Genomic DNA, 26,883 nt, shown 5'->3' on the forward strand with positions numbered 1-26,883 from the left:
AGAAGAGGAATTTTTTTATACGGTTAGAAAGTGAAGTACTGGGCGTACAGCTCCTCGTCTTTTACAACAGATTCATTGCTTTTTCCTGGCTCCATCCCCCTCCTGTCAGATGGTGTCGTGGCGTTGGTCTCAGGAAGGCTGAGGGAGGGAAGAGAAACAGGTCTGTTAGGATGGTGAGAAGAGACAGAGAGATACTCAAACTGAACATACAGATGTGTACAATCAGATGCGCGTATGGTAGCGCAGTGGCATTTGCCAGAAATAAATTAATCAAAAATCGTATGTATGGTGATTTTTTGCAGACCATTTTTAGAATCAATTACCTAGAATCAATATTGGTTTTTACCTATGATTCATCTAAATCTTTTCTGTTTATACTGCCAACTTCGACTACATCATGTGTGTTTCCAGCAAAACAGTCCGAAAGCAGAAAATACAGAAATTACATGTTATGTACTTCTTCACAAATTAAATAAATGTCAGACTGACTGACATGTGATGTGTATTCTTATTAGAAAACTAGTAGTTTTAAGAAATGTCTCATATTATATTGTCTCTAGAAGTTTATTATTCAACTTTAGTCTTTGTAAATCGCTTTCCTTCTAGAATCCCATTAAATGAAAATTGCAATACCAATCGAATCGGTACCCATGTATTGAGAAAGAATCAAAACAAAAGCATCTGGTCTCAGCCTTCTAGCTTAGTAGACACCCACAGAAGTGAGATTCCCTTGTGTGTAGTGCTTGAGGGCAGTACCAGAGTGTAATCAGGGAGGTCCAGTGAGTGCTTGTTACAGATGCCAAACAAGTGAAGGCTGGTGTGATGTCCACAATACATGACCTTACTGGGTCTTACGTTGTTCGTCCCCCACATACAAGGACACTTAGACACATGCACAGCAGGAGCTTGGGATCAAACCACAACCAGCACGCTTTCATCCACTTTCTAAACCCAGCCTACCTGCTGACCCTGCTTCAGAGATTAAAAAGAGTAAAAACCCCACGAGGGCCCAGATGTACGGAATGTGAAATACACTTTTCTAAAATCTAAATCCAAATCTAAAATCATGATAAAAACAGTGACATAACAAATGTGTGTTTCTACTCTTGAAGTGAGCTTTTCTGAACATTTATATTTGAAACCAACTTTGTTTCAGCTGGGTTTGCAGACCTCCCACTGATTTCTCCTTCATCTCCTCTTATACTGTGTGTCCACTGCCTGTTTGCGGGGAGAACACAAAGCACCAAAGCATTATCTTAAAGGTTCCACATTTGCAACTTCTAATTAACTGCCGTGCTTTTAAATCACTCACTGTCTTTGCGTTTGAAGTCCCAATGAGACGGACTTGTAATTGCAAAGTTTCAGGGCTGGCTCCCTTTTTGTAAGCCATTGAGGATTGAGAGTATATTTCAAAGACGATTGTGTCTGAGATTGTGTGATAGTTCAGTGGTACGAAAAGGGGAAACGAGATGTGGAAGCATAATGGATCAAAAGAGATTATATGTTCATTATATTTCTCTATTGATCCTGAACTTATGGAGTAAGACTGCAGTGCTCTGTGAAATGAAAAGATTCCCATGCAACCCCCACGCACACAACAGATCAACAGACACTGCAACCGAATCTACCACGTTGTGTGTCATCAGACAAAAAAAAAACTCACAAAATAATTTACAGAAATTTCAGGAGGTACTGTACATCTAACAGTGTGGCCAAAGTTGCTAAAAAGACATGTTTTGGTATCAAATGCACCAGACTGTTTCTTTTTCATTTGGCGGCAGACGTCTGGTGAGGAAAAATGAAGATGACAAAAAGTGTAATTTCACCATTGTGTCTATGTAATTTTGGTCTACAATTGTCTATGTAATGGATAGCTGGCCTCGAAAGTTATTGCAACATGCTGATTGTCATTCCTGAAGAGCAGAAAAGAAGATGAACATCTGTCATAAGAGAGATGGGTAATAAACTATATTTTGAGAGAAGGCCAATATCTGCCTTTTAAGAAAATTAGCCTGCCTTCTGGTTTTGTTGTTGTTGTTTGTTTGTTTGTTTTTGGGGGGGGGGGGGGGGGGGGGGGGGGGGGGGAGTGAGGATTGAAGGGAGGCAAACTAAGCAGTGAGGTGAGAGAAACAGACATTAGAGCAGTGTTGTAGTCAAGACCACCTAAACCGAGACCAAGTTATCAATGAGACCGAGTCAAGACCCGGACTTTGAGGTCTTGAGACCGAGTCAACACAGAAACCAAGACCAGTGGCAGACAGCGAGAGCTTCTCTGTCTCCTCACATTCTTCACATTCTTGGGAGTGCCTATTAGGAGGGCCGGTAACCAATTTCAAATTAGTGAAGTTATTGGTCGCATTTAAAGCAGAGTTTTACATGCACGCTCAGTAATGATGGTAACACATCCAATTAGACAATGCACAGGCAATTTAGTCATGTCCCTGCAGTTGTGGTCCCGACCGGTCTTGAAATAAAATCCTCTTTATCCATGACAGAGACAAGACTCAGTAAAAATGTGGCCGATTCAGAGACAGAACCCTTAACAAAGTGGTCTTAAGACCAAGAAGGATCTTGAGTACTACAACACTGCAGTGCGGGCAGCAAACATCACTTAATTCGCACCCTGAATTAGGTGAAGTGAAAGTGAACTGAGGGCAGCAGTGCCAGTAAGACAGATTGGTTCTCACCTCCTAAAGCTTTGTAGGCCCTGATGATGCACCAGGGCTTCCTGAGGATGAAGAGCATGAGGAAGAGCAAGGCTTGGCATGGGATGATGTGGAGGATGAGGAGAAGGAGGAGGAAGTGGAAGATGATGCTGAGGAAAAGTAGAAAGAGGGCTGAACAGTGGCAGGGCTTTCCCAAGAGGACTAGGGAGGGAGCTATGGAGGGGAGAGTGAGGAGGCACAAAGCCACCACCTGGTCCTACCTCCACCAGCTCCCGTCCCTCCTCTTCTTCTCCTTCATGACTCATGGCGGGAGGGCCGACCAATCGGAGAGATGACTGGCTAGAAAAGCTGGTGAAGCGGTGGTCTGACTGGCTGCCTGTTTTTAACTACAGACACACATAGAAAGGCAGAGTCGGGGAAGGTGATGCCGTGTTAGAGGAATGTATTTAGTTTGGAGCAAACGTAAACCTCCCCAAATCCAATGAATAACAGGACAGAGTTGCTAACGTTAGCCTACATTCAGGTATAGAAGCATCCAGGACCAACTTCCAACACAACACAGTGTACAGTATGTGCCAGTCCTGACCTGTGGTTTTTCTAATGCAACCTGTAACCCTCACACAGTTAGCTAATGACACCCTCCCTGGCCTTAAAGTTACGCTTAGATGAAGATAAACTCCGTTTTCTCCAGTCCTTACACTGTTGAAAAGGTCAAAATAGACCATCCAAACTCTTTACATCACTCTTCACAAACTCTTTACACTTTAAAGTATCGTTCTCACCACCGAAACATGCACATCGCTTCCACATGTACAGAAAGCCAAAGCTTGACAGACCCGACATGCCTAGTTACAGTTGGTAAGTTATGATTGCACAATCGCTTTTCGGGATCGTCGTGTAGTCAAATGCACGACTGGAAGAGGACTGCAACTGATTGAAAAACTAAATGTAGCAATGGTAGAATATCAAAAAGTAAGGGAAAATTGATGAAATTTGTTGAATGAGAAGAGTACAAAGCATCTCGCAAGAAATAAAAATTTTAGGGAAATTTGTGTTGGCACAAATGGGCCTAAAATGCGGATTTGTTGGGCGAAGAGAGGTGTACTGCTGCCTACACTGACACCCTCTTGATACTATCACTTGGAGTGGCCAAAGACAGAAATGTTCTAATCTTGCACACCAAAGTTTTAAGATGTAAGTGAGGGAACCGAGGATGTGTGTGTTATCTAATCCTGAAAACCCACGGTGAGCAACAGTGGCATGAGGCGGAGGAAGGAGGAGGAGAGGACTGATGATATGATGCTGAAATCAAGCATTGATTCTGAATAAAACAGTAGGTATGACAGCTGTGTGCTCACAAGAAGGATGATGAGCAGCTCTGTGCACAGAGAACAATCCGTCTTTATGAGGCTGTTAGTAATGTTCACACATGCAGCGGCTTTTCAGAAAGAACGGGATGATTTCTTGTATAGTTCTTCTCATAGTCCTCTAACAATAGGCTTAATTTAAGGTGAGAAAAAAGAAGTAGATCAAATAGAATGAAAACAATATAACATACCAGAATAAAAAAAGAAAATCAAGGATTACAGTGTGTACCAGACTGTTTGTTTTCTGGGGATTTTGTGATTTTAACAGTCTGAGCTGAGTGGCCTTCATGCAACCACCCCTCAAAAAAAGGGGGCCGATGATGTCATAAACACCCATTCGATCTCCGACTGCCATGCCACTCACACTGACAAGGGCTTCTGGGTATGAGACCACTTACCTTGATAAGAGGGTTGATTACACCAACATTGGCACTGGAATTGAAGACCTTGTTGAACCCCGTCTCTCGGTTGACCAACTCTAGCTGGTAGAACTTCTTGTCGTCCTGAGGAAGAGACGACACGTTTTAAAGTGGTACTTTGTCGGCTCCGGATGATAAAATCTGCCAGCTACAGTTGTTGCGGTGTCAGTCGGTGATATATGTGACTGCAGTTTCACAAATAAGAAATCTTATATGAGTGGTACGCATGGACAGCAGAGAAAAGGATTATGCTGCAATATGGAGATGGGTTTCTTTGAATATTGCGATACTCGTTTTGGCTTTGAGATTTGTTTCAGCTTTTCTTGCAATAACAACCATACCACAATGTCGCCCCTCCCCACCCCAGATGCCACCCTGTGTACTCACCACCAGCTTTTTCACCAGTGCTTCTCTTTCGGTGACCATCTCTCGGAGCTCTGCTATAACATGCAGGTCTTCTGGCCGGCTCTCTCTGTGTCTTAACTTGTCCTCTGTCCCCTCCAACCTAGACAAACAGACATGACATACATAAGCAAAGTAGGAAGGTAGGTAAATAACATTAAAAGGAGAAAGCAGAGACAGAAAAAGAGACAACTGTGAGACGATGTTAAAAAATCTCGGAAGCGTGGCAGCCTAAAGGAGCAACACAACAGAAGTAATCACACTTTACTGGGACTTACAGTATTTGTAGTGCAGTGATCTTGTCTTTGAGGACCTCCTGGGCCTTATTGAAGTCTGCAAGCATGATTTGTATTTCTCTTTGATGCATTATATTTATATCCCCCAGATCCCTCTCGTGTCTCTTTGAAAGGTCTTGTTCATGGGCCCTGCAGCAGAGACAGACAAAACTCATCAAACAAACGCGAGGAAGGTAGGTCATGTAATGTGTGTTGGATGCATGGGCAATATCACAAGTTTAATTACTACGTGGGCTCTATTGTTATGCTAAAAACAAATGGTATCCATGGTTACTGTGGAATGAAGTCATGAAGAGGGTGCTGCAGTTACATGTGGGACATTTACTTTAAAGCTACAGTACGTAGCTTCTGTCGCCCTCATGAGGAATTGAGGAACACTGTCTCAGCCAAATGAGGCAAGCTGCTGCTGACGCTGAGGATTAAAAAAACATGGACTCTTCAGAAGACGTGATTATCTTGTAAGTTGCTTGTCCTCTTTGTCTTCAAAGCTGAACGCTGCTGTTCTTTCTCAGCATTTCTCAAGCGCCTGTGTGTGACCTGACGACACCATTTTGTAAACACAGCCATGCTGAGAAATACAGAGAGAGTTTCTGGAGCTGATGGGCTTTGTATCAACTCAATTGGCAATCACTTGATTGTAACGGACGTTTATTATAAAATAGTTGCACATTATAGCTTTAGGGAAACAATGGAAAAGCTTGCATGACCAAGTGACCAAAATGCCTACCAAGCGGGACATTTTACAAGTGTAAAAATCAACTGGTCAGTGCGAGGTAATAAGGTTTACTCAGGCTTTCTGTTGCAATCAGTATTCTTCTAAAAATAAATTGCTTGTTGCATAACCCTTTACCAAAAAATTCCTTTCCAACATTTTTTTATTGTACACCGAACTAAACATAAAATGCACCACTGAAAAAAGACAGTCGCATTTTAAAGTATAGTTTTCTACCGATACTCTTTCAACCAACTGCACAAACAAAGTTTATTTTGCGATATGTCACAGCCCTTGGCGATGTGCGTGTGTGTTTAATGCACAAGTTGATATCGCAACAACAATAAAAAAATCCCTAGTCAGTGTTCTGGTCTTACTCTATATAAATACCCTAAAACCTTGATGCAATATACTACAGAATTAAATCCTGGGAAGTGTAGGATCAAGTGTTTTGGGGGCTTGACCCATACAAGGGACAAAAATCAGAATATTGGCTGCTTCAATTTAGTTAATTTATTCTGTCTCTTTAAGTAAAGTCCCCTAGCTTTAGGAAAGTACAACAATATATTGCACATTACACAATTGTTATTACACAACTTGAGATGTATGTTGCCATACGACATCTTTTGGTTGAATACGATGGTCCCGGCCCAACTCTCAAAATGACAGGTCAGAGGTTCTGTACCTACTGTTGTTTAGAAATGCTGTTGATAGAGTTAGATTTGCTGTTGAATGTGTTAAATAATAATAAATACAATGATATGCTGTATATATACACCAGAAACACATTGAGGCATAAATAAATTTCAAAGCATAATGCTTTTAATCATAAACAGTTCAGATGTTATTCCCATTCGACATGAGTGCGGGATTAGTCGTCTGCAAAACTGGGTCAGTTAATGTTGAGTCAGACTTTAGTTCTGCCCCTTTGTTATAAAACACATATTTTAGAGTATGTATTGTGAAATTGATGTTTGACTTCCAACTGCATGGACCATTCTGGTGTTATGCACCTTATCTGATGGTTAGCTTCACTGCGGACCCGCAGCACCTCTTTGCCCTTTATCTCCAGCTCTCTGGTCAGAGTGTCGATGGTCTCGTTCAGGGAGTGGATCTCATGGTCCAGATCGGTGATGCGGTTGCTACGGGAACACAGCTCTGCTTGCAGGTCTGATATACGAACTAGGAGCTCTTGTTCCTAGAAGAATTACATTAACAGTGTACAAATGCCATGTGAGGAGAATAAGTTGTAAGCTAGAAGATGCTGGTCAAACACAAACACAAGAGCAAAGAAGGAAACAGACAAAGACAAAAGAAAGAAACGCAGTTACCTGCTGACGGCTGTGCTCCATAGCTTTTTCTAGATCTCTTTTGGCGGATGTGTTTTCTTTGAGATGGATCTGCTTTAGATGCTCTATTGACGCAGCGTGAATGTGGTTCAGTTCTGCACGAAGAGATGCTGGCAGACAGAGACACCGGAGTTAAAAAGAGAGAAAATGTACACATTAGACTATGTGTTGTATTGTACTGTGTAGTGGGTTTATTGTATTGTGGTTATGCTCTTGTTTTTATGGGTATTACAGCAGGTATGAGCACTGTTATTTCCATTTTAAGAGAAAGATACTTGACTTGACATTGGGTAGAAGTGACAAGTAACATCTCAGCATCATGGGTAGGAATATCACTGTGAGAAGAAATATGGCGGTTTGACCTTGTACTAAAGTTATCACGAGGGCCGATCATAAATGATCCTCTTTGTTCCTTGTGAATCTTGGCAGCAAATCCCGGAAGAAGAGTTCTTTTAAAATTTCTTACATTTTGAGAGATTTAATCTCAATCTCATTTTACCATCAAAAGGCAATTTTTTGTCTATTTCAGTCAGATATTTCAACATAAGGTTCAATTTTAATTTTTTGCGTACTACCTGTTCACAGACCACAGACAGTTGACAACTTGACACTATTTAACACAGAAGGCCTTAGTACGGCAAAAAAAGTAGTGGGTAAAAGTGTTGTCATTCTTGTGCCAAGTGATTAGCCTATCGCTTATTATTCTTCTTAAATGCAATTTGCTGATTTAGTCCCATTATAACAGAGTTTCTCAAAGAGCCTTTTACATTTCAACCGGTGAATTGAAACATCTTGCAGAGGTATGCATCGCGTCTCCGGCCATGGATGGTTAGGTTTCCTTCCAGTCTTTTAATAGTCAAGAGACGACATGAGGAGGATTTTTTTTTTTACTCATTACGGGAGTAAGCCTCAACACAGCAGGTAGGGTAGAATCTTTATCAGTACATGTAGTAACATCTTTGCTAAGAGTTCAAACATACTTGCTGTAGTTTAAAAAACATGCTGCGTGTGTTGTTGTTTGATGTGTTCTTAAACTACAGCAATTCAGTTTTTGTATTTTCATTTACCCAGCTTTGCTTTTCCTTCGTCCTCCAATTCAAATCGCAGCGTCTGCAGCTCCTGGTCCGACTGTTGTCTCAGGATGTCTAAGGTCCTCCTGTGGGCCTCCTTCAAAGCGTGGACCTCCTCCCTCTGCTCCTGCTTTAGACGCTCCTCCAGGGCCTGGCACAGGGTTAGGGAGGGGGGGGAGAGAGAGGAGGAAAGGATCAAGATGATAGAACATGCTAGATCAAAAATACATTATTCCATGCGGTGACACAGTTGTGGAGAATCCAAAGGATGCTTTGGCATAGGTGGAATTTGAGAGTTGGCAGAAATAAATAATTTATCTATGATGATGTTGTTGGACTTTAAACCCGGAAGACAAAACGACAAGCAAAAATTATCACCGTAGCTGTGTCCCATTTCTTTACTAATTCCCATCAGGATGAGTAAGCAGTGTGTTCATTAATGACAAATACGACAACATTGACCATAGTCAAAACAGTCAGTATGTAGACTTCATCTGCTTGTTTATTGTGTGTGCTACACTATTTGTCCCACAATGCATGACATAAAAGAAACAAGAAGAGCTGCTCATAGCTACAAAACATTAAAAAATCCATTTAGATCTTAGCAATATGTATACAATTATTGGAAGAATATTCAGCTTTCTCTTTGTGAAGTTTATTTGGCAGTATCAATCTAAAGCCGCTATCTACGACGACTCACATTGGTAATGGAAATTGATTTCTTGCAGAAAAATCAGTTTGAAGAATGGAAGTGGGATTGTGAAAAGGATAATGTGAATTTGTTTGGTGGCCAACACACTCTCTGGAGTCAGAGAATTGTTGATGGCACCAGCAGGGAGAGGGCGTCATGAGTCAAGTGAGTTATATGCTAAACATGTGTAAATTATACGTGCTAAACCCTATGCGCACTATGCAGTCTTAATATACCTTATAGTTGGTGGTGTAATGTTGGAGAAAACAAGTGCAAACTATGATCTCCAGTTTGAGATCACAAAAAAAGGCCGAAACAAAAAAGGTATTTTTTCAGAGGAGCATTATTAATGCTTTTTCCTGCTGAAAGGAATCCGCAAACTGTTTTGGGGAGATTGGCCTGGTTGCCAACTTAGAATAAACAGCAAGAACCTGGCCCAGTTTGTTTTATTTAGCATGCATGAAATCACACCGACTGAGCAGACCCATTTCCATAAGGTGCATTATGTGATCCATGACCTTAACCAACATTAAAAGATGTACCACATCCCCATCATAGACACAGCGCTACAATCATTTTGTTCATTGAAGCAGTAAAATTATATGTGTGTGTGTGTGTGTGTGTGTGTGTGTATATATATATATATATATATATATATATATATATATATATATATATATATATATATATATATATATATATATATATATATATATATATATATATATATATATATATATATATATATATATATAATTATATAAAGAGCTTGAACCATAAAGTCAACAATAAGCTATTACCACACTGGCTCATTTTCAATATCATTTAACAAGGAAATGGGTGAAATTAAAGTAGATGAACCTAATGAATTGTTTCACATAGCTGCAGTGTTCTCAGCTGATTTAATTGCTTCATAAATCTTTTACTTCCAATTTACCCTGCAGCAGGAATGGAAGGATTATCAAATTAAAACTGGTGATGTTACATCTAAAACGCTTTCCCCTACACTTACTGTAGACTGTCAGTCTGTGCAATGTGTTGGTAGTTTCAGAGTCTCACAACCAATATTTACCTTTCTTCTACACATACAGAGATATGCTACAGATTCAATTAGGAAAAATAAGTCTAAATTGCAACACTGACTACTGTATGAGGCTATAATTTCCTGAGGAAATGACCTGAGGATAATGTCTCGAGTAGAGAATCCCATGACACCAAATCGCGTTACATGTGAGAGAAAATCTTGATTTCAAAGTCTCATACGGATGATCTCATCTTGCACCAGAAACCATTTTACAGACTTTCGCTGACCATAGACTGCAGGTGAGAACAGTAAAAAATAGGTACAGCAGCAGCACATTTCTCTACTGAAAAGCACATTTGCACATGTGTACACAATCATATTTTTAGGCTTTTCTGCCTTTATTTGAAAGGACAGCTAGCTGAGAGAGAGGGGGAAGACATGCAGGAAATTGTCACAGATCAGATTCGAATCCCGGACTTCTGCGTCGAGGCATAAACCTCCTGTAAGCGTGTGCCTGCCCTACTCACTGACCCAACCCAGCCACCTCAATGGATACTTTTAAACCAGTACTGTGTCCTGGCAGTGTGGGCAGTGTGTTTAGATGAACGGTGTTTGGCTTCCCTTTATAGCGTGCACAGAAGAGCAGAGGAGCGCCACGAAGGAAAGCCAAACACTGTTCATCTAAAAAACACTGCCCACACTGTCGTGACACAGAGCTGGATTTAAAAACGGCAAAATATCTTTTTAAAAAGGTGCCAGAACTAAAGACAGTCCCTGAGTAGCTCAGGGGGATAAAAGCCCCTGTGAACGACTGCAAAAATGCCAATTTAATCCACAGGAACAGTGCTTCCACTGTGCTTGTCTGAGTGCATATGTTGACTTTGGTAACTGATTTGAATTCAATTTTAGATTTAGGAATCTGTACATGCTAGGTGTCTGTGTGTGTGTGTGTGTGTCTGTCTGTAACTCCTACCCTTATCTGGTGTTGTCTGGCCTCCTCCATGGTGCTCAGGGCACAGCAGTGGGCCTCCTGTAGTCGATGCTCTCTCCTCTGATGTTCTCTCTGCATCTCTGAGAACACGCACAAAAAGAGCCCTACACATGTACACTGTGATACCTCACGGTATCTTTAAAAACAGACGTGTTTCTATTCTGTTTGACACAACAGATGACATGACAATCTGTTCCAGTTGCTGAGCAGAATGTGCAAGCTATCATGCATATCTTTGGGATGGCTCAAATGTGCTAAAAAAAAACAAACAAAGCATTTCCATTTCAACTAACCCTGTATTTTTGTCTTATTGCAATACATCCCAATGTATCATCGCCCGTTGATTTGCACAAACCCCAATGAGAGGGTGTTGACTGCACCTCCTCATCTAACAGCTCACTAAGTCCGCCTAAACCAGTCCTCTCTTGCCAATGACCATTTTTCCTCAATCAAATATCTTAAGGAAGGTAACTTTAAGGGAACAGTGACTGGTGCTGCCAGCTTGGAGTTGCACTTCCCCCTTAAACCCCTTAGCTCAACCAGGGTTGACATTGTGTTTGGAAGGGTTGGCTCACGTCACTTGGCCTAGCAACCCAGGTCGAGAGGTGGGTCGGATTATAGCAAAATCGATAGCGTACATCCAAGGCATCCATGAGCAAAACATTAGTTCTGGTGGTGTACAGCTGCAGTGTGTGATGTTAGCTGTTCACTGAATATGACGTGTAAAGCCCCTGCCCATTCCCAGCAGGTGAGGTGAGGTAAATGTTGTGCACCTTTCCCTGGTTGTGACCCAGGTCCTAACTCAAACTTGGTTTGAATTGACAAAAGAAGGGTTGAACACAGGTCAGATAGCCCTGGTCCGACCATCGTTATTGGTGTTTGAGACGTATAAAGCTTTGGCTATACTCGACACTGTGCGTGGGCCTCTGTAGATGGCGCGAGCGCAATGAGCCTGCATGGAGACGTTCATGCTCAACGCGGCATAGGCCAGCATACCTTTCAGCTGTTGGCTCAGCAGCTCCCTCTCCTGGTTAAACTGAGACTGCAGCTGCTGGAGAGCTGACTGGGACTGTGACAACTGCAGCTCCAGGGACTGTTTCAATAGAGAGATCTGAAAGAGAAAAAAAACAGATGTACAGTAGTTACAGATGTTTATACTGAAAGGCAAAACAGTACTGCAAGTCTGTAAAGAAATGGACAGACGTGTAGGTAATAAAAGCAGATGTGGACAGGTCAGTGTGCACACTAAACAAAAACAAAAAAGAAGTCAGTATTGGCTTTGTTTCTGTGCTGCAACATCACATTCGCAAATTCTTCTTTAGAGCAAAGAAGAGCAAAGCTCCGTTTAAGAAATACCTATCTTCAGAAAATAAATAATAAATAAATACACACATTTAATTAGGTCAACATTAACTACATTTTTGCTCTCTTTGTGTTTCCACCTGCGCCTTCTCATTCAATTCTTTCCTACAGATTGTTTGGACACTTATTCACTGGTGGTGGTATTGACACATGGATACGAGCCAAACACAGAGCTGTAGTTGGGCGATTTCGCCACTCATCTTCAGGAGCTGACAGCTTGTCAGACAACAGCGCGCAGAACCAAATAACATGAAGCCAACCAGCGTAATCCCCACCACTGCACACTAAACAGTTTTGTTTTGGTGGAGATATTGGAACCATTAGGGGCAAGACTGACGGCTCTGGCCCTCCACACGCCACTCTTCCTCAAGCTCCGGCTGCAGGGATATAAATCCCTGGCAGGATTTCTTCTGCTGTAGGAGTACTACATAGTGACGGCAAGGAAAAATGGATTTAAAATGAGAGGATGAGGACCCAGGCTGGGATCAAGTTTGTGTGGTTCTACACTGGATATGGACTTAAAAAGACAGAAGTATGACCTTTACAGTTTATCCTCCCTTCCTGTGTCCGTTATGTGTCTGTTAAAATGGATACTTTGTTACATTTACAGAAAAATACCAGGACATCCAAAATTATTGATGTGGAAATATCTTAATAACCTGCAGTTGCATTCGTCTAACCCTTGATGTCTTAATTAAACACACAAATAGCAGCCTGGAGCTGTAATGAAAATATTGTAATGAAAAATAAGTCATTATAGATAAGGATGGCACATCCACCCACACACATGCACACAAACAAAACTCAGTTAGGGATGCATTCAGTAACTAATGTTTCTTTTGCTGTGTCAATCAAAATGCTCGAGGCTGATGTTTGGTTTGACCAGGTAACGACAGACACCAGAGTCCTCATTTTGCGATGGGGCATGCTTCATTTTTAGCTTGTTTACCTCAAAGGTCAAAATTGTTTGGATTCATTTGGGTGTTCAAGCACTTCTTGTAGTCAATACTGACCCTTAAGGAAATCACAGTTGAAGAGAAACTTATCAGGTAAAGGAGAGAAAAAACAAAAAGGCAAACTAGTTGCCATTGGAAATAATTAGTGAATGAAAACAGTATAACCCTCAAAAAATTGTACGCAACTTCTAGGCAAGACCCACAACCCCTATCCCAATCCCCTGACCAGTTGGCAATCCTAACCTTAACTACTCGGGGTCAAAGCCTAATACCAACCAATCAGGCTGCGTCGATGCTACGATTGTGATTGGTTTAAAGAAATACCATCGAACCAGGGCACGTTATTTTTTGAGAATATGTTGTATAGCAGTTTCAATCATTGCCTTTACAGAAATTGTTCAACATTTTGGTTTGTTAGTTTCTTTTTCTTTTTCTTGTTTCAGATGAAAAATGGTGTGTTGTACAGTATAATCCTTTGCATACACACAAAATAATTAATTTACCAATTCTCTCTAGAACAAAGAGGGCTGTGTCTTCTCGTAGCTAAAATTACCACAAAAAACACAATTCACCAAAAGCCCTTTGATGAGACAAAACACACACACACACACACACACACACACACACACACACAGGTAAGCTCCTTAGGTATTTGGTCTGTGACATTGTTTGATGTTTATTTTCAGCCACTCTGCATGATCAATTTGAAATGCAGCGCTTTGTACTGCGATTCACATTTGTGCGGTTAACAAAACTAATGCAGCAGATTCAGATAGCCTCACTATAGAAGCCTTTATGAAATTTTAAGTTTAAAGCTTAGTGCGTAACTTTTTGATCCTACTAAACATCAGTCAAGCCATTGCCAAATGAGTTGCTACAAACCTAATTAGGACTATCAGCTCCACACAACTCTCTCTGGATTTCTCAGTACGTCTGTGTTCAGAAGATTGTGTTGTCCAGTGACTTATAAGAAAATTACCTCTTCTGAAGAGTCCATCATGTTTTGTCTAATCCTCTGTGTCCTCCTTGGCTACTAGCAACGGTGTGGAGGAGGGGTGAAGGCACGTGCGCGATCCCGGAAGGCTTGTATCATGTGGACGCGCCGACAGTTTTCATGTCTACTTAGAATTCCTTACGAGGGAGACAGAAACTACGCATAATAGCTTTATAATTAATATAGGCCAGCCTCTTCCTCCCTGTCCAGTCTTCAAAATGTTAATGTCATAGCTAGAGCTTAAACAACCTTCTAAATGTTCTTGTTGTTTACGATTGCAAATCTATGACTTTTGGGTTTTGAACTGATGACATTGGAAAACTATGGAGGGCAATATTGTTCTGTTTTCTAAAAATGTTCTGCAGATTTATCGCTATTCACTAACGTGGCCAGACCATTGGTCCATCACAGAGCTAACACAGATACATGGGCTTTGCCCTCAAAACACAGGTTTCTCTTGTGACTGTAGGAAATCCTCTTTTTTTGTCATTTTACACATAAAGTCAGGCAGTTCCTTTTACATTATAGTGTTTCACCCTAAGCCACTTTTGTTACTTACTGGGGTGTTGAGGGCGTCTGAAAATTTGCCAAGCTGGCATTGGTGGTTGCTGGCTCTAGGTTGTCAGAAAATATTTATCTGAGCCCATCAACGTCTTGGCAAAATCAGGACGAGCTTCTTTCAAGTTTCAGTTGTGACTCAGCTGGGCTCGGAATTAGCCAGAGGCAGTATGCTCAGCACGGATGGGTGCATGAGAATAAAGAGACAGGCGTCTGAGTTTGAAACTCAGCCTCAAATGCTTCTCTGTTGCTGCCGACCTTTAATTTCCAGCCTGAGCAGTCTCTGCTGATTTCCACTTCCACTCCCATTCAAAAAAATCTCCAGCAATTGTAGCTATAAGGACACACACACACACACACTCACACACACACACACACACACACATACACACACTCTGTATGTGTATATACAGCATACATGTGTATGAGAAGAGATATGGGCTTTAAGGAAAAACTAATTAAAAAAAACAGAATAATGTTTTTCTTTTAATTCTGTATCACTCTAGGCAAAGAACAGAGAAATTGAGACCAAAATAGCACAGGAAGAGAAGCTTAACCCTTTAGCTCTTTACAGGCCCATTTATTGTTATTGTGGGAATTATGTGATTTGTAAAGCAGGTGAAGTGGTTGTTTTTCGCATTACTGTAAATCTCCTTCACAGGCAGTCAGAGACAGCGGAGCCTGGGAGAGAGAGTGTGAGTGTGTGTGTGTGTGTGTGTGTGCGTGTGTGTGTGATAGATGGAGTTGTATCTCTCCTCAGACGGACAACCTTTGCTCCAGGCTTTAACATCGAGTGGAGCTGTCAATCAAACTCCCAGACTGGATTGAATACTTTAAGTATATTTTCATGATGATACTTGATACTTTTACTTAAGTAAAATTTTCAATGCAGCACATTTACTTGTCAGAGTCTTTTTCACAGTATGGTTTTAGTACTTTTACTTAATTAAAGGATCCGAATACTTCTTCCACCACTGGGGAAATGAGATAAAATGCACAATGACAGCTATTGTCACTGCAAAACACGGATAAAGAATATCTGTAACGCCTCTGAAAGCAAATACCGTATGTGCACGTATCAGACTGTGCACCTGCCCAGGTCAAGGCGGGTGATCCAGCAAACTGCACTGGTCGCAGCGTGACGTGTGTGTGCTCTGTATGTTGCAGCTTTTGCTATATGGACACAGTGCTGTGCATGTGTTTTACCTGTTCCAGCAGGTCTTCCACCTTCCTCTGCCAACCCTCTCTTGCCGCCATCATCTCCAGTTCTTTTTGCTGGGAGATCTGAGTCAACTCCGCCTGTTTATCTGCTTCATACTCCTCGGTCAACTCCTCCTTCAATAAACGCACCTCCTCCCTACGGAGAGGCAGAGTTTAGTTTGCATTTGTCCTGCTGAAGGAGATCTGTTCAGTAAATATTGTTTGCTTCTATAAGCTTCCTTCCAATTGTGTTCATTTCCAATTCTTATTATATCCATGGGTACTTTGGCAAAACAAGTGGACTTGTTATGCTTATAACAAGTGTGATTGTGAGACAGAGGGGGCGAGAGATGACAGATGAATAAGAAAACAAATGGGAAAGCCAAACTCGACAAACTAAGACCGACAGGCTGACGTAGAGTGTAACACATATGGAGGAAGGTTTTTGTTGTTGTTTTTTTACCGCAGTGCATCTCTCCATTTCTGGTCCAATTCATCGGCCATTTTGTCCATCTTCTGCTTCTCCTCTGTTCTAATGGACATCACTCTGGCATCATGCTGCTGTCTCTGGGTCTCGATCTCCTCCTTCAAACACAAACAGGTTGGCCATTATACCCCCATATGTAAGAGTTTATAAAAAGGTAATCCTTATTAAATACTATTTATATTTTAAGCAAAAATTTCAGTTGGAATAAAGACCTAAGTTTAAAATGTGTGATAATGTATGTACTTGAAATGCCTGCTGTAATCCCCGTTCCAATAAAGTGCTGAAGTGAGTGACACTTTGGGAAAGTGCTGAATCCTTAATAACAATACAAAAGCAAGTTAAAGTAAATAAATCTTCACAAATTGCTCTCTTTGACCAGATGCAGCATTTCAATAGCTGAACATTGGATGACTCATAATGTCCACCTCCACATCTATTTATAATGTCACCGCTACAGGGCATTTTATAATGCTGGTTCCGAGGCAGAAAGTAAACTTCACCGGGTCAGCCGTTTCCTGCTGCTGAAGAGGCTCCGGGGTTTTACTGCTGAGGAGTTCATTAAAAAGACCTAAAAGCTTCTCTGTTTGGCTTCAGGGTAAAGTGCTTGAGTGGTTTAATCCAGACTCAAATGCTTAGATCCCAAAAATTATGTTTTTAAGAAGACATTTTCCATTTCAATGAACCTAAATTTGTTCACTGTGCATACAAAAAGAGTAGTCTAAAAACAAAATAAAAACACTAAATCTGGGGGAAACAAGTGATACAAATGATGCAGTGTGATATTGGTCATCACTGAGGCACAAATAATTTTGGGCGGGGTGTCTGTGGTAGGAATGGAGCTAACATTACTATTTGTTGCTTTTCTTCATTGTTTTGTATTTTGTTTAAAGGGCTCTTGCACAGGTTATCTGGAGGTTTGGGTACTTATTGTGATGGAGATGCTTTAGGAAGCCAAGTTTGGTCCACGTTGGGCTGATTCTCTCAGAGAAAGTGACTAATGGTGTCATCTGCATTAGAGACAAGCACAGTCACTCAGTGGAGATGAGTCCCATTTTATTGTAACTGAGTCCTGCAATTTGATCCTAATACTTTTAAATACACTGTACTGTGACATATACCATGATTTAGACGTTTGAATAAATTATATTTTTGAAGGAAGAAAATAGCATTTTACTGTTGTAGCTGGTCAAGCTGGAACTACTTTTACTTTGTGTATTGTTAGGAAGTTTAGTCCAGTAGTTTCCAACCTGGAGGTTGGGCCCCTCCAAAAGAGAAATCTGAAAGGTTGTGAGATGATTATTGGGAAAGAAGACCAAACTAAAATTCAACTCTAGACATTTACATTCATATTTTGTACATTTCTCACATCTTAGTTTTTTTAATCAGAATGATAAAAAGTACAATATTTCCAATAATATGTCCTTCTAAATTGTAGTTGAGTAAAAGTACCTGTAATTCATACTTGGCAGTACAGTACTTAAGTTACTTACCACCGGTGCTTAAAGTAAATATACTAAACTAAAAATACTGTAAATAATGTGACATTAGTGAAGCTCACTATATACTGTGCATTGTTGGATCATTTCTTGTATTCATTTGTATCAATTTTTCTAAATTTACCAACCAAATATATCTTTTTCTTACAATCAATAATGGATTATTTTAGCACTAAATAGTCACAATATGTTTTGTGGAAAATAATCTGTAAATTTAAAAAAAAATTATACAAAGTTGGGTGCCTGGCTAGCTCAGTTGGAAGAGTGGGTGCCAATATATAGATGTTCACTCCTCAACCCAGCGGGCCTGGGTTCGACTCTGACTTGCGGCCCTTTGCTGCATGTTATTACGTCAAATAAATGCCTAAAATATAATCTTACAAAAAACTGACAAAAGTTTCACTGAACTTTTTCTAACCTTTTATAAAGGTAATGAGCTACTCAAGGGTTCCCATCCTGCTAAACAACAGCTGATCTACAGTCACAGGGCCCGGCTGTCTCAGTGCTTGTGTGTCTCCCGCAACGAGCTCAGTGTGAACACAAGATGCAATCCTGTGTGAGGCTGGCCTTTTTTTTTTTTACAGTCCAAATCCTCTTGTATACAAGCCGAGCTCTGGTGGGAAAGCAAGGAGCAGCACTCTGCAATTTCATGTAATTATCCCTCCCCATTCAGTCTCTCCGTCTCTTTTCTCATCCCTCTTTCTGTCTTTTATTGGGCTTTTTGTATTCACAGATTTTACGTGAGAGTTTCCACCAGCTGCGACCTTTTTTCCCTCATTTATATTTTAACTTCATCTTTGGGCATGTTTGTGTTCTAGACAGCGTCACATTCAATTTACGTGCTTTCCTATTTACATTTCAACCACTTTTGCTGTATCAGTTAATTATTTTGCAATGATTCAATTTTCCCAATATTATCCTTATAAATATTTATTCAAAAAGAAATAACAGTCTCTTTCCCTGTCTCTCTCTCACTCACCCACACGCTTCCTATCTTCTTGTCTCTCCATACCAGCAGGGCTCTTTTCAAACACAGGACCACTTTACCCAAAATAGCCTCATCATCATTATTTCACAGCTGGCCTTCAGTAACGCACTTATTTCTTCAGTTGAATCTCATTTCCCGCTTACAAAATGTTCTCCCCCCCACTCATCTCGCCATCCGTCATTCCTTTTTCTTCCAAACTCCCTCCCTCTTTTACTGAAACTTGGAAAGAACTAGTTGAACTAGTGGTACTGACTAACAACTGACGTGGACAGTCCCCCTAAAGTCACTGTACAGTAAAAGGAGCAGCTGCAGCCTCTACGGCTAACTTCCAGCTGTAGTCCCCAGCCAATGGTGCACACTAGGTGACGAAGCAAATATCTGACTGACAGCTTGAGTGTCCATGTGAAATGAAAGTGACTCGGCACGTTAATAGCTTCTTGCACACTCATATTTGGGGCTACAGTAGACTCTTTATTACACTGTAAAACAAAACCAGGATTGGGATGGTCATAACCAGGGTGAACACTGACCAGCTGGACTCCTGCACTTAGCTCATCACACTGACAGGGAACTGGAAAATTACACATATTAGAGAAATTAAAGTCACACCTAGAGTTTTCTCAACTAAAACGTAACCGTTTTGCTGATTTCACTAGATCCAAACATCTGAGAAAATACTCCTGTGACACCTTCATTTAGTTTTCAGTGGCACTATCTGGAAATCAGTGCCATGTGTCAAACACAAGCAGCAATGCATTGTCTTATTTGACAGCCATATACCTAACACCAACACATAAAATCTACAGTAAATATATTTTCCAATATAAACTTTTGTTAACACTTTATTGTATTGGTCAGCATCCAAGACATTTCCTGGAAACTGCCATTTATTACTAAGAAGTACAGTTCAATTGTTTCTCTTCCAATTTAATTTTGATTAATTCAGCTAAACATGCAACAATTTGAAATGTGTCTACTGGCAAGCATACAATTTAACCTATAGTATATTGAGAGTAAAGTTTACAATAATAAGTAAATAATGGATGAATCTTTCCTTGCGGTAAAAGCACATTCACATTTCCCTGTAATTGGTGACAAATGACAAAGTTATTTCCAGAAAACGTGCCAGGAATTTATGAACCTATGAAATAAATCCTGTATTAAGGTACTACTAAACTCTCTATCCTCTTAGTTTTATCCCCAGTATTTCCTTCACCTGTAGGTCAGTTAGCAGGTTGCTGGTCTCTCGGACCCGGGCTCGAGTAGCGTCCAGTTCAGTCTTGAGTTTTTCCTGAGTTTCCCTCAGACAGCTGATCTGTGCCTGAGCTGAACTCATGTTCTGCTCCCCCTCTCTCACTTGCTCCTGGAAGTGGGACACCTAAAGGGATCAACAGAGGGGTTAATACAGCTTTTTTTTTATGTTTTAGGACCCTGAGTAGAGTTGACGTGACATTTGGTACCTCCTGATTGGCCATGTTGAGTTTGGCCGAGAGCTCCTCTTTCAAGTTGTCGAGTTGCTGCTGAAGGCGATCACGCTGCTCCTCCAGTGACATACGCTTAATCTCAAACTCCTGACTCATTTTCTGGAAATTTTTGATGAGAATGAAGAAGAAGAAAAAAAAGAGGAACAACAATCAGAAATTGAAGAAAGAGGACTAAAAACGTTATATTCAAATACCATCACCAAAAACTACAAGCAACTACAATTTCATTCCTTGATCATTCCTTGAAAAGACAAATTATTATGCATGTGTTTACTATAAAGTGCCTTGTAGCTTTTTTTAATTTCTGCGGTATTCCAACTGAAATATCCTGAATATGTAATCTCCAAAAAAGAGGGGAGTTAAGAATCCACTGCAAATAGCATTTGGGCGTAATATGGAGTTGTGGCAGTTGCTGAGTGTGAAGCATGGCTACTGAATGAAGGAGGGACACGTGAGTTGGTCTTTTAAACTTTAAAGGCCATCTCATTCAACCAGCCAACCGGTTTCTATAATCCTTCAAACCACATCACCAAATCCTTTCTGCACCGCTATGTATTTCTCTTATGAAATTCTCTTTATTCCCCCCTCTGTCTACTTCTTGGTTTGCCTTAGTTTCTGTTTTTAATTACTAGCACTGATATTAATAATGGAAATGTTTTATCAATGTGTTTTGCTTGCGTTGCAATGTTTAATACTGTACTGCTGGATGAACCGCACAATAGTACCCTAAAAGACAAAAAAAAAATTACCAATCAACCAATGCCAATTATGAAAACTTTGAGAACACCCACCAGAAGAAAACCACAGATAATTATACTGTATTCCACAATAGAAAATAGAGCGTTCAAAACTAGGATTGAAATAGATTGCGTGTGTCCCCTGTGGGGTAACAGAGCTTATACAACTGGTAGCTCAAATCAAGCAATATGATTGGTTCAAATCTACGATATATAACCATATTCAACGGCTAGGATTCATAGTCAAAATACAGAAAATGAATTTGCAGCTATTTTCATCATTAATAAACAATATACAGGGCAAACATTTGGTGGCTCTAGATTCTCAAATGTAACAATTTGCAGTTTTTTTGTGTTTCTAGTCAATTGAAGAATCTTTGGGTTTGAGACCTCGACATTGTGATTCCTTACCTTCTGATTATGTAAGAAGACCAAAACTATGAACAAAGGAAATAATCCACCAACTCAACTATCATTATTGCTGACCTAGTCTTAACAATTAATAAGACAATCCTTACTGTTGACACTGATCTACATCAACATCCGACCACCGGCAGACTCCAGACAATAGCTAAAGACAAAGACAGTTTACTGTGTCTTAGCTACATTTATCCGGAAACAACCCCACCACATGAATTCATTAATTAACATTCACAGAAGAGCAGTAAGCAGGCGGGGGATTAGAGATATGAGCGGAAAGCCATCTCATCTGGGCTGACTGGTGAATTCTGAATTAATACAATACAAGTAATTTGTGGAATTCATCATTTTATTGCCTCACTTTAGAAACTCGTTAATATCTTGCTGACAGACATAAAAGTTGAAAGTATAACGATGAAGATGATGACTTTTTAAAAACTATCTGTTCATTCTTCTCTGTCTACATCCTTGTCTCACCCTTGCCGTCTTCCTACACCCGCTCTAATTTAGCTTTAAATAAAAGCTGACATTAATCTAAAGACGAGAAGGCGCAGCACCGCTCTGGCTTACATAATATTTCCTTTTTCATCATTTGTCTCTCGCCCCTCTCTCCATCGCTCTCTTTCAGGGAATCTATAAACATACACACACACACACACATGCTCACACACAGCGCTCTCTGTTGGCTTGAAGGCAGGATTTAATGTCAATGAAAATCTACCAATTAGTAGTTAGTTTCAAACAGCATAGGAAGCTTGAGCTCAGGGGAGGGGGGAGGGGGAGGGAGAGAGAGAAATGTTATGAAAGAGGAGAGATATAGGAAGAGACGGAGGGGGAACATTGAGTTCAAAATTATTTAAAACTAAATGTGTGTAATCATTTCAGAGGCATAAAATAAGATGTATTGTCAAAGGAATAGTCCTTTTGAGACCCACTGTTGGGAATTCCTCTATGGTAGTGACATACCATGCTGCCTTGATGCCTCTGAGCTCATTCACTTGCTGTTTGTCAACAAGCTCCAGTAGGAATGGGATTCTTAATGTTAAAGCTAAATGCAGGTGGGGCCATGCCAGCGTGAAGAAATTGGATGTAATGTGCTGTACGGGGCTGCAGGCAGGAGAAAAACAAGCACTCCTCCCCTTTAATCATTTGAGGAGAAATTAACATTGCTGACCAATCAGATAACGCCAATCACTTAGTGGCATTCTGGTGATGTCATCCTGCATCGCCAGCCCGACATGGACCCACGTGGGGAAATCATTATTCCGGTGACTGACAGCGGGTCATGCATCACCTAACTGCTCCTTATGTGTGTTCGTTTATGTATTTATGGCATCACAAAAGGGCTCACCAAGAAATAACAGATGAGCATTATTAGTCCAAAATAAAACTGGACCTCATATCTTCAATGATGAGGAACACAAGAGAAATTTTATGCATGTGTAAATATACAACACACCTTAGTTTTAAATCCTCTTTCACCAGTAGTGTAGTCTAGTGTTTTGTATAGCGTATGCTGCGATTTTTCACTCCCAGCTTTGCACTCGCCTGTCTCAGAGTGACGCATCCCAGAGAGACAACCCTATATGTTTTTTGTTGTTGTTGTAATGTTCAGCATCTGTCTCGTTTTCTGTAGTTTCTGTAACTTTTGCTGCAGTCTCACTCGAAGTGGCAGTAAAGCTTCAGGGGCAGGCTGATGAAAGTGATCATATTAGGCTTTTTTGCTTTTTCCCATTTCCTATATATCTTTTTGTGCACGTTATAGGTTTACAAAGTGTTACGCAACAAACAATGTTTTGGGACAGAACTTTTACATGTTCATTCATAAATTGCAAACCCAGTTGTGTGGCATCATTCTCAGCACAAATTTGAAAAAAACTGATATGAATCACTAAAGGAGATTTTAAAGTGCTCATTTTATGCTAATTTTTGGTTCATAATTGAGGTTAAATCAGTTTTGCAAGCATTAGAGCAACACATGTTACAAAGTAACGTCGTACATTCCTTACGGAAGTAAACGCCGGACTACAATAGAGCTTGGAGTAGTTTATGAACAGGGTTTTCTCTGGAAGATGGTAAGTCCCTCTGGGGGGGGGGGGACTTCTGGCTTTTTCACTTCGTAAACCTATAACGTGCACAAAAAGATATATAGGAAATGGAAAAACATAGGTATCAAATGAAGTACTCTATTGGTATTAGTATTACTTTAAGGGTGCTAGTATCATGAGTACGAAACAGTACAGTCCTCCTCGCTGCTTACAACCATTTGTTGTTGCTAATGTAATGCTGTTGTGGTAAATTAATCACTAGGTAAAACTGTGTAATTTGGTTTGTTGTTGGCAAGAAGGTCATTTGTATTCACTTCATGCAGCCCCTTTGAACTCAGAGGGGAGAGAGAATGAGGGAAAAAAAGAAGAGTGGAGGAAGAAAGAAAAAAGACCTAACTGAATTAAAGCCGCAGAGGGAACACAGGGCGAGAGTGATGTTGTTTTCACGTCTTAGTCTGAATGTTGACCTAATTAAATGTGTGCAGTTAGTTAAGGGAGCTGCTCATTTCTCAGGGATACATATTTCTTATACGACTGAGGCCATTTCACTGTGAGGAAGACATTAAATTGCTGTTGGTGCGGCACAAAAAAGAAAGATACAAAATCCTCTCAAGCAACACTCAACAATTGGATACAATTACTGTTTTTATATGAAAATTGGGAACTTCAATTGCGTCCTTTTGCATGTCTTACCACCGTGGGCGTCTATATACTGTATAAGGTTAATAAGGATGTCTATTTTCATAAGAAGGGTATACAAACTTAAGACAAACAATCTAAGAAACCATTTTCTTGGACCATGTTTATATGAGTCCACATATCTTAAAATAGTCAAACCACAAGAGAACAACTCACGCTGAGCTTGTGATTTTGTTTGCAGCAATATTGACAGCGTTGTTTGACAGCAGAGTGTAAATAGAAGACTCAGCCATATGCTAAGGAGAAACACAGCCGTTAGCGTTTCCTTCTTTAAGAATGAAGTACTTGTCACTCCTACAGCATTCATTTGAACCAATACGTAGATGTATACTACTCCTCAATGTTATTATATACTGGTACACATGGTTTTCATCAACCAAGTCAAGAATGAACTTCCTTTTTTATTGTTTCTGCTCTTAAAAAAGACACAGCACTGCATCGATGCTGAATTGCCTAGGTGCGCTTTGGGATGCACTGATTCATTTCAACACTCCTAATACATACAACATCTCAAACCACAGGGGGAAAACATTTTACCATTATTCTTGCCACATTGTGTAGTAGTGATTACAAGGTTTGAGGATTTTCCCTGTATCAAAAATGTCCTGTTGTACATTTTTACTCAGCCCTGTATCATTACAAAACTCAAATGAGTTGTTTTCGTTATTTTCCAGAATTAAAAAAAGAACACCAGCACAAAAAAGTGAAATTATAAACATGGTACTTACCGTCATGAGGACTTTCTTCTCGTCCTCTTTCTCCTGCTGGGCCTCCTCCCTCATGGCCTGGTGTTTCTCCTCCATCTCTTCCAGTGCTCTGACCTGCGCCTCCCTGAAGCGATGCATCTCCTCCTCGTAGTGTGCTCTCAGCCTGCAGAGCTCCTTCTCATAACCCTGGTGCTCCTCACGCAGAGACTGAGGAGAAGCAATCGAGGACAAAAAGTATTAATCGCAATATGGACTAGTGCAACATCGCAAGTCGCGGAGGGTGGGGGTGCAATATTAGTTAAAGGCAAACGATGTGTCAAACCGTTCTGAATTAAGTATTGTGGTGCTGCAGAGATGTCTCGGCCTAAAAATGTATCCTACTGACAAAAAACAACAACAGATACAACAAGTACAGATCCTCGCAACATAACAAAAAAAAAATGATTATTCCTCTTAAAATCGGGGATTATATCTGGCAATATCTGTCAAAATAGTTGCTATAAGATATTTTCCTCATATTTTGCAGCCCTACAAAAAAGTTTTGTCTTCATACAATAAATAGCCCGTCCCCCCAATAACAATCTGCACTGGGATTAAGGAAGGGTTAAAAGCACCTGTTCTAGTTTGAGCACTTGCTGTTTGTGCTGTTCATTAGAGGCCTGGCTCTGGTTGAGCAGAGCCTCCCTCTCCTCCTCCAGCCGGCTGATCTTCTCCTTCAGCCGGCTCTGCTCCACGTCCAGGTTCCTGATGGTCGCCTCATGGGACATCTGGGTGGCCTGCAGGGAGCCAATCTGACCTGGGAACAGTCAAACCAAAATCCCAACTGTGTCAAAGAGGCACCACAGTAGGCAATAACAACCGTTCGGATCTGTTCACCACACTGAATCCATTCTTCACTACAGGCAACCCTTTAAAATTTGAGCTTTTGTCTTAGTCTTTGCATTAAGCAATGATTTCATCAACATATACTGCAACTGGAAATGTCGAACAAAAAGCATCCACTATTCAAATTCTTGTAAGAAACAACACACTGCTAATGCAACTTGTAGTGAACCGGTAAATGGGACGGTAAAGAAGTGCGCTAGCTTTTTGACTAAAATTGAGTGGGCGGAAAGAGAGCAGATGTTCCAAAAAGAGAAAGTAGTGTTTACATGACAAACGTTCCTTTTTTGAATGAATTATAAAAAGGTTTAATCCAGTGCATTAAACTTCTTCACAAACAAACCAGTTTCGATTAGGCTTTTTTTAAAGGGCTTTTTTTCTTCTAATTTGTAGCAAAAACGCTCCATGAGGATGCAGTGAGGCAGAAGGAGTTGTGATGTCATGAGAGGTAACTAGGGAGGGCTAGGGTGCAATAAAGCTAGAAGAACAGGCAAAATCAGAAGGTTCAAAAAAGGCTTCATTCTTCCTTTAGGAGGTTTTCTAAAAAGGTAACTCCGTTAATTTCTTTAAAATCCAAATCAAACTCCAAGCAATAACTTAAAACTTCCTGAAGAAGCAAAAGATTCTTCAAAACGAAAGAGAGTGATCGACATTAAGTGTCCAGTGATTCGCTGTCCTTTGGTGGCCCTTTCCCTAGCTCCTCCGTTAGGACTTCTGTGAACCTCAATCCTGCTTCAATTAGACTGCTTAAACACCTACACCTGGGTGAGTGGTGAGGCATTCTGGGAGCTGTAGTGGATGCCCCGGCAGCCATTTTGTGATATGGTTGGCGATCCTGTCTGGGAATGTAGCATCCTTCTACTGCCTGGCCCTTTATG

At 40.6% G+C, this 26,883-nt stretch overlaps 1 protein-coding gene across 4 annotated transcripts in view; it reads right to left on the bottom strand.

The window, feature by feature from the left end:
- The window catches only part of LOC117939192 (protein FAM184A-like), a 41,369-nt gene continuing 14,486 nt past the window's right edge, over positions 1-26,883 (bottom strand). For 2 of the 4 annotated variants that reach the window (XM_034864256.1, XM_034864255.1), the window contains 16 exons: positions 25,738-25,919; positions 25,145-25,330; positions 20,489-20,611; positions 20,245-20,406; positions 16,521-16,642; positions 16,064-16,214; positions 11,984-12,098; positions 10,970-11,067; positions 8,279-8,432; positions 7,194-7,321; positions 6,876-7,060; positions 5,133-5,279; positions 4,840-4,957; positions 4,432-4,536; positions 2,688-2,815; positions 1-138 (listed from right to left, as the gene is read on the bottom strand). In XM_034864256.1, the coding sequence (XP_034720147.1) occupies positions 24-138; positions 2,688-2,815; positions 4,432-4,536; positions 4,840-4,957; positions 5,133-5,279; positions 6,876-7,060; positions 7,194-7,321; positions 8,279-8,432; positions 10,970-11,067; positions 11,984-12,098; positions 16,064-16,214; positions 16,521-16,642; positions 20,245-20,406; positions 20,489-20,611; positions 25,145-25,330; positions 25,738-25,919 (2,219 nt within the window). In that variant the 3' untranslated portion in view covers positions 1-23. Of the gene's footprint in view, positions 139-2,687; positions 2,816-2,926; positions 3,053-4,431; positions 4,537-4,839; positions 4,958-5,132; positions 5,280-6,875; positions 7,061-7,193; positions 7,322-8,278; positions 8,433-10,969; positions 11,068-11,983; positions 12,099-16,063; positions 16,215-16,520; positions 16,643-20,244; positions 20,407-20,488; positions 20,612-25,144; positions 25,331-25,737; positions 25,920-26,883 lie in introns of all 4 variants that reach the window. The other 2 variants (XM_034864258.1, XM_034864257.1) reach the window with 2 other exon arrangements.

This window comes from Etheostoma cragini, chromosome 24 (genome assembly GCF_013103735.1).
Source record: "Etheostoma cragini isolate CJK2018 chromosome 24, CSU_Ecrag_1.0, whole genome shotgun sequence".
In the NCBI taxonomy this organism is placed as follows: domain Eukaryota; kingdom Metazoa; phylum Chordata; class Actinopteri; order Perciformes; family Percidae; genus Etheostoma; species Etheostoma cragini.